This window comes from Betta splendens, chromosome 1, assembly GCF_900634795.4.
Source record: "Betta splendens chromosome 1, fBetSpl5.4, whole genome shotgun sequence".
Classification (NCBI taxonomy): domain Eukaryota; kingdom Metazoa; phylum Chordata; class Actinopteri; order Anabantiformes; family Osphronemidae; genus Betta; species Betta splendens.
This window is the reverse complement of record NC_040881.3, coordinates 5,779,997-5,795,515: the sequence shown is the minus strand read 5'-3', so window position 1 is coordinate 5,795,515 and position 15,519 is coordinate 5,779,997. Positions and strand designations below refer to the sequence as shown.

At 44.0% G+C, this 15,519-nt stretch overlaps 1 protein-coding gene across 4 annotated transcripts in view; it reads right to left on the bottom strand.

The window, feature by feature from the left end:
- znf827 (zinc finger protein 827) overlaps positions 1-15,519 on the bottom strand; it is a 57,089-nt gene that overhangs the window by 28,707 nt on the left and 12,863 nt on the right. For all 4 annotated transcript variants that reach the window (XR_005898013.2, XM_041071866.2, XM_029164315.3 and 1 more), the window contains 3 exons: positions 9,059-10,318; positions 6,909-7,081; positions 6,119-6,614 (listed from right to left, as the gene is read on the bottom strand). Coding sequence is in view for 3 of the 4 variants with exons in the window: in XM_041071866.2 (XP_040927800.1) it covers positions 6,119-6,614; positions 6,909-7,081; positions 9,059-10,318 (1,929 nt within the window). In the remaining variant the exon portion in view is untranslated. The remainder of the gene's footprint in view (positions 1-6,118; positions 6,615-6,908; positions 7,082-9,058; positions 10,319-15,519) is intronic.

The window sequence follows — 15,519 nt, the reverse complement described above, 5'->3', positions numbered from 1 at the left end:
TTCCTGTATTTCTGTGTAGCGCGATAGCAATCAGCTGAAGCCTTATCTGCCATCGCTGCAGTGTGTACCCTAGGTTAGGGAGTGAACCGTCACATGGATCCCTCTGCTCTAAAGTCATCTTCAAGAGAAACTGGGCCACATCTAATCCGCCTTAGATGAATAATTAATAATTAGACATGGTGCAACTTCCGATAGCCGCCAAGAAAAGAACAGCAGGGCAAGCGTGTCCGTGTGTCTTTTAGCACGTTCCACTACACTCTGCTAAAATGATGATTTACACACACGCCATAGCTTAGAAAACTGCTGAACTTTTAAAAGTACTATAAAACATTGTAAAAAGTTGTAGAAATACATTTTGAAACTAAGTCTAGTGGTCTGTGTGATGCTTATTGGTATCCCATTTACTGTAACTAGGGGAACCACGTGTTGGCTTCACTAAGTGGACTGGCAGGTTTAAATACATGGCGTATGCCAGTGTGTGTGTGCGTGTGTGTGTGTGTGTGTGTGTGTGTGTGTGCAGTCCATTAAAGACTCAAATCAAAGAATCCATCTTTTCACAATATTGAATACTTAAAAAAAAAAACCCTTCTTGGACCTAAATCATGAAGTTAATGTGTATCAAATGTGTTAGTTAGTCTTTGCATTGTTTTAGCTGATATGAGTTTGAAGCTTGAAATGCACATATGATTTTTATACAAAAGTCCTGTCGTATCACATCAGTCACAACTTATTTAAAATAGATTTGCCTATTTAAACCAAACTTTAATAAGCTGGCTCAAGGTCACCCCAGAGTTCATTACATCTGACAGCTGCATGACATCAGACATGATGCACATCAGATGCTTTCAACACGCTGCTAGTGGTATGAACTGGGATGTTTGCTTATTTAGCACATTTAAGACATAATACAGACAAGATAAGAAAGGTGATGAGAAACTGAGAAGGAAAATGGAGACTCTAGAACGACTTCGACTGCTGCTCTAGGGTAAGAACATATTACTGTAAAGACTTGCAACACTGTGGTTTGATTAGCCATTATCAGCAAGAGATGGTAGTTCATTCATCTCTATTTGCGAAGGTGTGTCACCAAAATCTTTATGTTTTGATGCACGCAATGACACTTGTACATTTCACATTCTTCACACTCTGGCAGACGACTCTCACACACACGCACACACACACAGGGCATGGATCTAACGGAGGCGATCACTCTTGTCCAGAGTGCTGTCCAGTCTCCTCTGGCCCCAGCAGAGATCTGCTCTGCACCTCACCCTACCGTCTCACCTAACATCTCTAATGCCACAGACATGCCACCCCCTACCCGCATCATCAATCTGTGCCGGCTCCAGCACCTCTGATTAATGATGATCTATGCCAGAGGGATGTTGGGCTGAGGGACATGGGACACGGGGCAGGAAAGAGGCCAGGCTCTGTTGTTTTGAACACCCACGTAGGACTACAATGACACAGAACCACACCAAAGAAGACCGGGGCTGCAGTTCAAGTGGGGGAGAAGGAAGAGCTTGAGCGGTGGGCAACGGTGGCGGTGACCTTAAAGTTCAGGGGCAGTAGTGCACGGTCACACACAGCACCAGCTGGAAATGTCAGACCGTCAGATGTCAGCGGGCAGGCTAAGTATAACCTGGTCAGCACCTGGAAGGACGTCCTCTAATTAGAAGCGTGTTGGGCCATGTCGGATCAGATAGGGACAGCATACTCGGTCACCGCTTCACAAACGCACAAAAATACACTAACATTTACTCATACAGATACATGCTTGTTGGCTTTTTAATACAAATCCTTACTTTGTGTTGCCAAACACAACTTGTGCCACATTAAGACCATATAAGCCACTGACGAATACAGTCTCGATGCAAACTTGGGATTCTCAAATTCTTCAGTGGCTTCGTGAGAACAAAAACAACCTCAGGACGTGCACTCACAAAGTCAAACCATGCCAGTGACTTTTGGATTGGCGCTATAAATAGAGTGTATTTCCACTCAGAATCTATGTTACAGAGACCAATGAATTATTTAGTAGCCTAATCCAATGGCAACTTTTTTTATTCCTCCAAGCTGATAGCTCTGTAACAAAAAGCCAAAACACAGTACCAACATGAACAATTCAGCTTACTATGCCAAGCTTACACTTCAGCCTTTTGTCTGTCAGAATTTCACAATCTCAATGGCATCATGAGCATTCAGTCTCTGGCAGATCATCTTGTGAAGTGAGCACAGATCTGAGAGCGCGATGGGCATCTGTGGGTGACTGAGCTTCTCTTCTGTGAGCTTCCTGCCTGTGAGAGCACATACTCAGGCCAATGACAGTCCCTGTGCATGATACTGTAAGGCTACTTGTGTAGCTAAGGGTTGACGATACTATCAGTTTGTCTCCATGTTATCACACCCCTCTGACACCTGCCACCAACACTACTTCCATCGCTGTTGTCTTCCCCGTTTCTCTCCCCTCGCCACGCTCCTCTCTCGCGCCTCATCCGTCTCGCTGCCAGGCGCTTGTCCACTCTGCCTCACCTCTCGCTCCGTGGCCAGGGCTGCCGTCAAATAACTTCATTAGCTTTCCACCTCTGTCACGCCGGCCTGCTCCCCCTCTGACAATTGGCTGCTGTTTTCTCCCGAAGAAAAAAAAAAAGCACAGGGCTACGTAGGGCAGGTTGAGAACCCAACAATAGCTGACAGTGTGCTAGACACTGGACAGTGATACTGATGGCTGCAGTGGGGATGTATGGACCAGAGGTCACACACAAAAGGCCTGCCTGTATCTGCTCATGCAGAGCTGGAAAGTAAGTGACAGAGATTGTAGATCTAGATGTTCACTGGGACAAAACTAAAGACAACACAGTTCTGTGTCATTCCATGTCAAAAAAGCTGCACACTCTAAATGTATGAATCATGCCTCTCGCACAAACAAATATACAAACATTGTGAATTATGAGGTTAATGTTCTGCCTTGTTATGAGTTTCACTCAACATAAAGACGGTTACTAGGTAAAACCCTTTACACTTGTTCCAGCTGATTTGGATATTCACATACATTACAGCTACAGTATAATAGATTCAAAGTTGTTGACTAAAATCCTGACATGATGCTGCAAAATAAATTGAAAATAAATAGTCTTTTCTAAAAATCCTCTAAAGCACCCCATTGTAACAAAGCAATGCATGCGAGAAAGTCTCCCAGGACAAAGATAAAGAAGACAACTGCAGAAGCATCATGACAGATGCAACACCTCCCACAACCCCCTGCATGCCAATTATTCACACCCAGCCAGGGTCAAGCTCGTTGTGCCTGTGTCACCACAGCGGGGGGTGAGGGTGGTGTTTGGAGGTTGTGCAGTGCCTACTGTCATTATTAACTCGGGGTCCACTGGGCACAGAGTAGGGGCTGTGCATTTCAAAGTGCCTTGGTGGCTTTCATCTCTGAATCAAAATGTGGATCACACTGTATAGCTAACGGTTGTGTCAGCATGTGAGAATAAAAATCAAAGGGTACCAGTAAAACACTCAATGGAAAGCAGGGCAACCCAAAAAATGATATGCTTATTATGTCAGAGGTCAGGATGAGTTCACTGGCTTTAAGCCTAGGGAACTGAATGCAACTCCCCCTTTGCCTCTTTCTCCTTCTCCTTCACTTGCTGTCACTTTATCTGTCTTTTCTTATCTTTCTCTCTCCAGCTTTTTATACAACACCCCCCATAGGCCTTGTGGGATTGAGGCACTGAGACAGCAGTGTAAAAGCAGGAGGGATGAGCTGCTCATGTACACACTCAATCTGGGTTGGCAGGGAGGTCAAGAGAAATAGAGTCTAGAGGTCCCAGGAGGAACTTCCTCACCTCTTCCTCCCTGGCTGTTCTTTGGCATGGATAAGTCTCACAAAGATCTGAGCATGGTTCTTCTCAGTTCCATAACCCTCCATCTTTAACTCTGCCACCCGACAAAGGGAGAACTTTGTGATCAAAGAAGCAGTATTCATTAAAACCGTCATCATGCATTCAAGTTCAACATCCTCTCGTCCTGCCTTTTTATGTCCTCCCTTATGCTTCTTGAATGATGCCCTGACTAAGATGTCCGCCACTTGACACTGGACTGACATTGTAAGAAGCCATCTTGGCTCCTCTGGGAGTTGCCAGGGCTTGATTGTGCAGTCTGGGAGTGCAGTTCAACTGGGACCCAGGGGGCATCCGTGTGGAGCCGGGCCATGCTAGATGGAGGGGGAGTTAACTAAGCAGGCCCAGTCCCTATGCATCCTGGCAGGGTCACAGGATGGTGCTGAGGGCGCTAATCATTTCAAATTATGAATTCCTTTTTAATTATGAATTATGCATACATTTTTAATTAATCTAATGTTCCCAGGGTTTTTTCCTCCCATCCTTACTCAAGATCTCAATCTAATTACGCAGCATTAAGTAGAAGAGTGGCAGCCGTAGCCTTGACCCCGAAGCTGAACCTCGGTCAACCTTTCTCCATCAATCTTGCCACGGTCTCCAAGCTCATCCTCTGATATTTTGCAACATGGTGAAATGCATCTAAACACAGACTGGACCTAGTATACCTTAGAGCAGCATGTTCATCAAGTTTCTTTAAAATAGTGCTGTATCATTATTTTTGCAAAGCTAAGGACAATTTCATGTCACAATGCAACTTTACCAGTGATAAAACTACAACATTAAAATATGTTTTTGAGGTGCAGTAACTAACAAAAAATGAGTTCTTGAGCAGCTGTATCATTACAGATCCTGACTTTCAGTTTCACCTCACTGATACCTTAACAATAATAATAAGCTACATAATTCAAGCCTTGAGGTCACAGATTCTTGACTATCTTGACACAAGACATAACTGTGGGTAAACAAAACTAATCATTGAACAGCCGATGCTGCTGATCATGACGGTGATGCTCGCTCTTTCCTCTTGGTCATTACCCAAGCAGTATTTTTATTTTAGGCCAATAAAGCCTTAAAACATTGTACAAAGTGCTGAATTGTTTGGCTGCTGTCCTAACAGTGTTACCACCAAGGTACAGGTACACCACAAAGTTGTGAAAAGACTAAACCTTCCATCATTCTCATGGGAAATACCGGTTTCCGAATAAAACTGTGTACAAGTAAAGGCATGTCTGATAGCCTCAACACACACACACACACACACACACACACACACACACACACACACACACACACACACACACACACACACACACACACACACACACACACACACACACACACACACACACACACACACACACACAACACAAAACCTATTCAACTTCAAAAGAATAAGTGAGCTTTACAATTCTTTCTACTCTGATGCTCATGAAAATTCTAAACCCTTGTCAAGAAGTAAAACTGTCTATTCACTACAGGGTTGATATAACTACTAGAAACTTTAAGCTCCCATTGTTTTAAAAACCATTGAAAAGAGCTCAGACAAACTGTGGCCTTGACCTAAAAAGATAAACATAAAACAGTTTTTACTTCTTACAAATGTTATTTCTGGTGACAGTTAAGGATCAGAACAATAACTCTTAAGCAAATCGGAGGTAACATCTAACTAGAGATCAGAATGGATGACTTCACATTCAATCTTAAAATGTGAAATGCTTTGAAGAAAAGTGCAAATAGATTTAAAAAGTCAAGCTGAGAGAAGAGCACAAATAAAACAAAACAATTATGGAGTACACAAGTCAAGCTTGTAGAGTGTCTGCAAAAATAGTTTTTTTCATGTACCTTTAAAATGACATATACAGTCTTTGCATTTGGAAAATGACAGTGGCAATAAAGAAGAATTAATTTTCCACTACTGTTATGCCTCACAATTTGTATATACTGTCTACAGTATATACCTAAAGTAGACATGATAGTCAATGCTTTGGCAGAAAATATCTAAATTTAATACCAATTCAATACTAAAAGCTTAAGCTAGTGGACATTTATAGACACCAACAGGATCATTTGTTTATATTATATACAGGTTTGGATTAGCAAATAATTAAAAGATACAGCTTAATCAAGCACTAACAATTTTGTTATGAGCCACAGGGCAGACTCTATTTCCTAGTTATTAAAAAAAGCAAAAAAGATACAAAAATGATGCTAACCTGATAGCTTCATAAGCAGATCAGTAGCCGTCTTGGTAGTTATGTCTGGGCTAAAGAGTGAGGTTGTGGTTGGACCACTGGGACTGGATCTGACCCCAACTCCTAGCCCAACTCCAGGTAGGTCCAAAGAGTTGGCACTGCTGCTGGGACGGTCCCTACAAATGCTAAAGGGGGAAAGCACAGACAGGTCTCTCTCCTGTGGCTCTTCCTTGATGTGGACATGATTGGAGGACGCCTCAACTAGAGGGGATGTCTGTTGCCGAGTGTCTGAGTGCAGTGGGGACACCTCAGCCCCTCTTATGTCCGTGGAGCCACTATCACCTATCAGAGACCCCTCGCCCTCGGTGTCGGTGGTGAGCTCCTCTTTCACCTTAACGTCTGTGCGAGGGAAGTGCTGGTGGCAGCGCATGTGAAGCTTCAGGCTGAAGTGACGGGAGGAGGTAAAGGGACAAAGTTCGCACTGAAAAGTCTCACCCCGGTCCTGGTGCTGATGTACCTGAGGAAAGAGGACAGGTTTCCGTGTGAAGCCTCTCGGTTTTGTACCACCACAGGGTGCCAAAATAAAAACAGAAAATCATTTGTTTCATTATAGTTACAGTATATTTATTAGTGACGAGAAGAACATTAGTGATTAATTTTGTATCTAATGGGAACAAAGCAACATTAACTAAAGCATTCATGTCTTTTCATGTTAATTGCATTACAAGATCCCTAATCAGTAATGATTAAAGATTATATAGTTCGGCTGACAATGTGCTAAGGGTCACAAGATGAATCCATATGATCTCACCTTCATGTGGGACTTGAGATTGTCTTTGCGAGCACAGCGGAAAGGACACAGTGGACACTGGTGGCTTTTCAAGCCTGTGTGGATGACCATGTGTCTCTTCCAGTAGCTCTTGCGTTTGATGACCAGTCCACACACAGGACATTGGAATGGTTTTCCACCATCCTCAGGTGAGCCTTGAGGGGATTGCATGTTATTATTGCCTTTTACATGGAACATTCAAGAAGCATTATGAATGCAAGGAGATAAAAACAATGCCTATCAAAATGCAGACAACAGTATCCACAGGTCTGCGTCTTCACACGTAATTGGAAAAACTATCAAGGGAAATGCCAGCTGAGAGCATGGAACAATGGAAGTAAAAACTCAAGCATGTTTTAGTATCTCGATTATTGTTGTTGGCTTCATATCTGGCATCCATTACTGTTTAATTGGTCTTATTAGAAAGAGGCATGATTGCATTACAAATTCTACAAGGGCCTGTCAGGATGGCTTCATAAGTATTCCAGTGCCGTTCCTTGAAAAACATCTGGTAATCAGTGTTTGGTGAAATTACTGTGCTCAGCCATTCATTGACCTGAGGTGTAAAACCTCGAGACTGCCTATTTGCAACAATAAACTGCCATCTGCGGCCCAGCCTCTCCAAACACAGCAGAGATCACAAAGCAGAAATGACTTCTGCTTACTCTAAGTTGAGGCGAGTGAGGCAGAAATAAAACCGGGAGAGAGGAAATGTGTGTGTGTTTTGTGCCTTTATCTTACTTAACATGTCTGCTTCCCATGTTACCAGAGCAATGTTAAAAAAAAGACTGTGCTGCCTACATAGACAAAGTGCAGAACATACCACCGCAACACAATTTAATACTGGAACTGGCAGGGGACGACAATAAAACAAGACATGACAGTCAATAATCAAGGTCACATTTTTCAGTCTGGCGACCAAACAACTACCTGCATTTTTATAGCGCTGCTCGACCTTGACGGCTCACGGGTTACAGCAGACCCCTTTTTAGCATGCAGATCACAGAATATTACATCAACTGCCTCATCTGTCTGAAGTCAATTTGATCCAGCCATTTTAGATTTGGCGGGGTTGCGACACAATCCCTCAAAAGTACTCATCCACCTCCCTGAAATATTCTGCTCTCCCTACAGGCTACTTAGTCAGAGCCTGCACTTTAAGGATTTCTCTCTCCCTGTGTACGAGGGAGATCTTTTTGCGCGCCCTTGTTTAGGTTATGTGTCTACATCTGAGTACACAGAACATACTGCACGACCACTGAGTAGCTGAGAGAGGAGCGAGAGAGAGAGCAAAAGGGGGAGAGAACGACAGAGAGTGTGCACGCATCTGTATCCAGTCAGTGGAAAGTATGATGTGTTTGGCCTTAAGTCTGCTGTGCTGATCAGTACAGAGGGCTCTGGTTAGTGGGGTTTGAAGCCAGGAGGAGGCTGCCGAGATGGATATGGACTCCAGGGCTCCCTACTGTGCAGAGCACACACTGACAGCCCCCTTTTGGCAGCACGCACATCCGAGCACAAACGAGTTGGTCTGGGAAGGCAGTGAGGTCTCAGTCGGAACCCCCCGTCGAGCCCACAGACCATTTCCCAGACTACAAGGCCAGCCAGGGCTGTTTTCTCTTGGCTATGCTTTCTGCTCGGCTGACAGTTAGGCTGAGGCTACACTACTCGCTACTTCAGCCCCAGTGAGGTGAGAACAAAACCATTACAAAACTAGATAAAACATGTCATGGAGGTTCAGAATTGTGATTTTTCTTGACAGTACTTTGGCAACTGAACCTGCTACTCCAATACAATGACAGAAATGACTTTTTTTAGTAGTTGAGGCTGCACAGTTTTAACTTGTATCCCGTGGTATCAGGGGTGAGACTTCCGGCATGTAGGATGGATTGGGAGAAGTAGTATTATGATGGAGCAAATATTTACTCTTGAACTTCATTTAAATTTGTCCAATTCCTTTTTAAAACGGGAATAGTGAATGGAGATAAAGTCCAGTTAAAACAGTATTTGATGTCTCTGTTTGATTCCACATAAGGGTACAGATGTACCAAGTGTTTTAGTTTTAGCAAAAGACTAATATATTTTTTTAGTTATATTAAGCATATAGTATTACAGGATTGTAATGTTTAGATTACCTGCTTGACTGTTGGGTTTGCCTCGGCCCTTTGGTGTTGAAGGCAACAACAACTCTAAGCTCTGGGTGGGTGTGGAGGGTGTAGGGGTCTTCTGGTTCGTGTCCAGCAGGGGCTTCACATCCTCTTGGAGGACCCCAGCAGTTGCCAAGGGGGAACCCTCCTTCTTCTCTGCCAGTAGGTTTCCTGCTGCCCTAGCTGCCACCTCTTTGAGCAAAGCAGCAGAGGAGGTCATTGACACAAGTGACAAAAAGGAACTTGCTGGGGTTTGGTGGTCAGTAGCAGCACTGGCCGTTGATGAGGCTTGGGTCCGCTCGCTGACTTTCTTGGAAAGTGCAGCAAGGGTGGAGCTAGCTGACTGCGGGCTAAACGGAGAGTTGAAGGCATCAAAGCGCACCATGTCATCTCCCCTACCACTCCCTCCAAGAGTGGGCACTGCAGATGAGGCTGAGGTGGAGGAAGAGGAAGATGTTGTTGAAGAGGATGCCACGGCATTCTTATCTTGTAGTACAGCATTTGCTGCTGCTTTTAACTTCTGAATTGCGGAGTCCGGAGAAAGGCTGGAGCCACAGGGCGTGGAGCAGCTGGCTGGTGGCCATTTATCTGCAACACCTGCCCATACAAAGCCACTTCCGTTGCTAGGAGTGACAGAGTTAAAGGGGTCAAGGGGCTCTTGCTTAATGTTGGTGAGTGAGGGTGCCAAGGAGGCAGGTGAGGCTGAGCCACTGTTGCTGTTATTGGCCAGTTTTCGAGCAAGAGCACTTAATTGTTGGGCATGGTGGGAAGACGGGGAGAGGGTCAAAGGTGGCGCTAGACCTATAGGGGGAGACTCCCCTCCAGCACCTCCCCTAGATGACCGACCTAGGAGGTCCCCAGTGTCAAGTTTGAGTGAACCTGCCTCAAGAAGTCGCCGTAGATTGCTGCTAAGGGGTTTTCCCAGGGCACGGGATGCTGCCTCACCATACAGTGATGTCACCACTGAGGAGAGTGTGTCCTGGGCCGAGAATGCTCCTCCGTCCAGTCCAAGAAGTTCCAAAGAGGCACGATGGACGAGTGAGCTCTCACCTCCACAGGTATCGTGTTCCCCAGACCCTGTACCAACACCAGGCTGGTCATCAGGAGAGGAGCCCCTGGGTAGGAGGAGGTCATCCTGGGTATCTCCATAGGACGAGGACTCTGAACGTGTGTCAGAAGCATTCCCAAACCAGCCTTCTTCTTCCACAGGACTGCTATCAGGCCCTCCTTCCTCATTGCTGTCCACATCTGGAAAATAACAAAACATAAAATATAAGAGCTGTGCAAGCAATATTAAGCATTATTTTATACACTTCTTGTTTAATTTCATTTTCGTACACCTAGTTAGGGAATTGCACCATATTGTACCTGCCTGAGAGCCATGTCAACTCGACATTTAACGCTTTCAGATACACATTTTGGGGTCTAGCAAGCTGACAACTATAATCCTATCCAACATAAATTCAACATCTTTCTTATATAATAGCAGTTGTCCAGAAGGCGCGTTTAAGATGTTTAAGTAATTCATATTTTTATGTCGTTTTTTTAACCATATTTTTCCCACCCTTGGTCTGGAAGAGCCTAGTAAAGGGGTTACCATGACAACCGGTCCTTCTGGGAGGCTAGACAGCAAAGATTAGGGTAATGGAGGTTACAGAACTAGATTAATATTCATGAGCCTGCAGATATCACCAGGGAGCCAATAAGGATAGGGTTAAGGTCACCAAGGGTCATTAATATACACTTCATGTATCAATATTCATAAGCAAAACATTACAGCTTGCCAGACAAGGGCGAACAAAGAAAAGTGAATATTCCTGATACATATTAACAAACCTCCATAAGAATATGTCAAAAGCACCAAGCCTGGGCAAAACAAAATGTCAAAACAGAGTTTTTTCTCCTCCTTGGGTTATTGTACACAACCTCACAAACATGATAAAGAGAAGCTGGCTCAGATTTCTGAGAAAACTGGGCCTTCACACAGTTGCAACACACAAGGAAACAAAAGAATTATTCAAAATGACTAATGCACCAATATACATATATCCACATACACCAAGGCAACCTTCACCCTTGTGACCCTAAACACACTGGATGGATCTGCTCTCCGTTTACAGACATGGACAAAATAGTTGCCCGGCAACTTGGCCGAGCAACCTGTTGGGATCATTAGTTGCTCTACTTCTGGCCAGGGTGGATCACTGTGGCCCACAAAAGGTGTCCACAATCACAGCCCACTATGACCAGCACTCTCCTGTTGCAACAGATATCAAACAAGAGTTCACAAACTTAAAAAAACCTATATCTCTATCTCTTCTCACACATACAGTCTTTCATATAATATTTTACAGAAACACATAAGCAACAGTCAGAAAACAGGAGGCACCAAAAAACACAAGCCATTATGTGATAATGATTACATATGATCCCATATTCAAACATGAAGAAGTCCATTTAGTGCAGCATAAATTAATTATTTTTCATGCATAAAATTATGTATACATTGGGAGTATGGATGCACAGGTACAGTAAACTGATTATTATTCTTAAATACTTTGCAAACAGTCACAGGGCTGTGGAACATGATTAGATCACCTCTCAGCTCCCATTCAAACTTTCCCAATAACAAAATGAACACTGCTCAAAAGGACCATGTGTGTATTGCTGAAATCTTGGAAGACACCGCTTTATAGACATACCAGCTCTCAATGACTACAAAGAATCCTCTCCCTAGTACCTTTTTTACCTATTCTGTCCAAAATCCATCCGTATTAAGGTGACAGATATATTAAAGACAGACAAAAGAAGATAAAAAGTAAAATTCAACACAGCTGTACAACATTTATAAATGTAGAACTGTCAGAAAGGTCATGTTAAAGTTCTTCTACAACAGCCTTCCTGTGCTGCCATAGACTGGCCCACAGTGCTCACTTGTCAAAGAGCAACAATGAGCCTTGTGAGTGTGAACACACCGACCGCACACTCATCTGCAGATGAGCTAGTCTGTGGCCTTCTGTATAAAGCATGTTTGACCCTTAATAAGCAATAAGACAATAAACTCACTAAACAAAGAAAAAAAGGCAGAGCCTGATGACCCTTCTCATCTCTTCACACTGTTCTAAAGGTGAATGAAAATGTGCAGATTGTGAACCCAATTTTCCGTGCTCCTTGAAGACATTTTGGCACCTGGGTAGTGTTAACAGGAATGGGGAGAGGAAGAGGGAGAAAGCACCAGTGAGTCACGCAGGGCAGGGCTTGACCCATTTCCATGTGACATGTGAAAAGCAACAAGAGCCACTAATGGCTGTAATGTGGTTAGAGGGAAATCGCTAGATTGCTGACCCAAGGTCTCAGCTTTGAGGCTGAACTCGCTTGCTTCCAAGGTTCACTCTTAAACCTCAGGGTTAGGTTCAGCTGAACGCAACACTACACCACTAGGCTTCTGAGTGTTACTGTGCACTGATGCACTCCAATACCATGGCTTTGTGTGTCACAGGCGAGCCACCCCCGTGGGCGGAATGACATTTCCCAAGGTCATGGTCTCTGGCCCATGTTCCAAGGGGCTTCGTCTTGGCTCTGTACTCGCGACTGCTGCTGTGTGCCCACTACACGCAAAGGAACAAACATATGCACTTGAATACATGCCTAAACTGCCAATACCTTCGCCAGAGATGTAGTGTAATGCTGGAGGCTTCCACCACTGCATGTTTGTGTCACACAGTCAACTGGATTTGCCTCCAGTGTGGTGACTGGCTCAGTGACAGTAACTGCAGCCCCCACCCCCAGTGATGGAGGCATGGAGATACAGGCCGGGCGAGCGTCTGCCACTAAAAGGGAACCATTTAGTGGTGTAATGGCGGGGATGACTTGCATGTTGAGACAAACAGCTGCAGGGTGCTCAGCAGTCTGGATGTGTTATCACTCACACAAGGCTGATTCAGTGGTGTAGCGGCAGGGGATTGTCTCTTTGGGCCACACATATATAGCACCACCACAGTACACAATACAAAAAGGGAGCTGTATAAAAGCAAAGCAAAGTTCAGGCTAAATGCACATGTTTCCTCCAAATGTAGGACAGAACCATCAGAAAAGAGAACTGGCCTTAAATAATCATTTTTGCTTGACCAGATGTACACTGAGCTACTCTAACTTTTATTTAGCAACACAGTTACAAACACAATCAAGTTAATCATTTTATTTTGTTGACTTGAGCTGGGGAGCGCAGGCTGAGGAACAGCTAAAAACAGTTGGACAGTTCAGGTAGTAGATTTGTTCACTGTTTCACTATGCTGTACAGTATGTGCATTAATATGTTCAGCAAAGAAGCCGGGCTGGACTTCAGCTAGCCATGTCGCACAGATTGATCGCTGGCAGAAGGAAGGTGCAACTTAGAGAAGGGAGAGGAGCAAGGGACTAGAGTAAAGGTAGATCAAGAGGTCACACGCCACATGACTTGTGTAAGGCTGCTGACCAACATATTTTCTCTCATGCACACATACACACAAAGCTACTCTGTGACTTAGCCACGCATGAAAATTGGCCTCACTGACCTCAGGCCTGGACAGGCAAGAGGCAGAGGACGCAGAACGGTAGGGACAGATAGAGGAATGGTCAAGGGAGGGGTTGATTTGGCTAGGTAGGAAAGAAGAAGAGGCCATTAGCCGATTAAGGCTGGACGTAGGTGCATCAATACTGTGCTGATGTCAAAAGGAGAGCCATGCCCAAGAGCTAATATAGCAATGAGAGAGAGGGAGGAGGAGATGGAGAAGAGGTAGTGCAATTCTGGAAGTCACTAAATTGCATAGATGTTGACCACAAAGCCAAAAAAAATTAAATGACATAAAAAGATGGCCTAAATACAGCAAGACTAAAGTAATCACATTTACATCACCATTATGTTTAGCCTTACAGTTTCCCCTTCTTTGAAGGGGGTGACAGCAGGATGTGCAAGCATGTGCATGTGTTTAGGGTGGGTTAAGGAGGTAGGGCAGGAGGTGAGGACATAGGAAGGAAGGCGGTGAGTATGAATGTAGTGAAGAAGGAGCCGCAGCAGTAATTAAGTGTCCGGCTGTGCCCTGGCGGGGGTTGCCACAGCCGCGGGGCTATGCTAATGAGTGCGCCCGGCGGTCAGGGCTGCCTTATTAGTGCTTGCTGGACAATATGGTGGGAGAGATGCTCTACTGGCAAGCTCAGGTCTCTGCAAATGACTAACAGTTCTCCCGAGGAGGAAGGTAATTCCATTAATTGGGACACACTGGATCAGGATCACGTCCCCTCCTTTTCCATAATCTCTTCCTTTCTTGATCTCTTTCATATACTGTACATATGTTTTTTCCCCCCATTCTTGTACATCACTACCTTCATCTTGTTCCCTCTTACTTTCAGCTACATAACATAACTACAAATTTAACATTTAGGTAAAGCATAAATAGATGTTCCGAAACTGTTGCACTGCAAGATGTGTTAATAACCACTTGGCCAAATTTGAATGACTTCATAAATCTGTAAGTGGATAAATGTAAGTTTCAAGCGGATAATAAAATTCTCTCCTCAATATGAACTGCTCTCAAATGTTGGGGGTGTGTCTGCTGAGAGAGGCAGGTGTTTAACCTTGTAATTCATAAAACTCAACAGCCCTCACTTGTAAAGTCATTATTTAAACTTTCTAGCTGTAATGTCTGCTTTGTCAAAATGTCTGCAGTACTTTCTGTCCTGCTGTTATTCCAGACAGACTCACCTGGTCTGTCAAGCCATGACACTTAGCCCACAGACATCTAAGGCTCAAATGAAATGATGTTCTCTAACAGCCATGAAAAAACTAAACACTGTATCAACAAATGTACTGTACTTCAAATAACCCATTGTATTTGACATAACACACCAAGTAGGTTTTACAACTTACTGATGAAAAAGGGCTGTTTTCCGAGAATCAACAAAATCATATTGAAGGTGTGAGTTGGCACAATAAATAAACACTTTGAAACAAACATATGTCTGAGGTCCTAAATCATGTTCACACAGACAAGAATGCCACGAGCACAGTTTATGTTGTTTCATGCAACAGTAAAACAATGGAATACACAGTGTCTTGCTGGATGGTGTCATGTACTGTAGTATTGAAGAAGCTAGGCCAGGTCCAATCCTTGGTATCCTGGTGATCTGTGGGCCACAATTTCCCCAGGCTGCATGAAACACAGTTTTAGGTTGCTTTGCTGCCTCTAAGCTGGACAGGCCACCTTTATTTCAAAGTTTCAAGGTATTTTACAGGATAATGTCAGAGTGTGTGTCCTCAGCTGAAACTCAAGACAAGATGGGTAATGTATCGTGACAATAACCCTGAAAATTGAGCTTTTCTGGAGAGGCTTGCTTAAAAAAAAGACAAAAGATTATAAAATTACTGTTTTTTGTAAAACACACACACACACACACACACACACACACACACA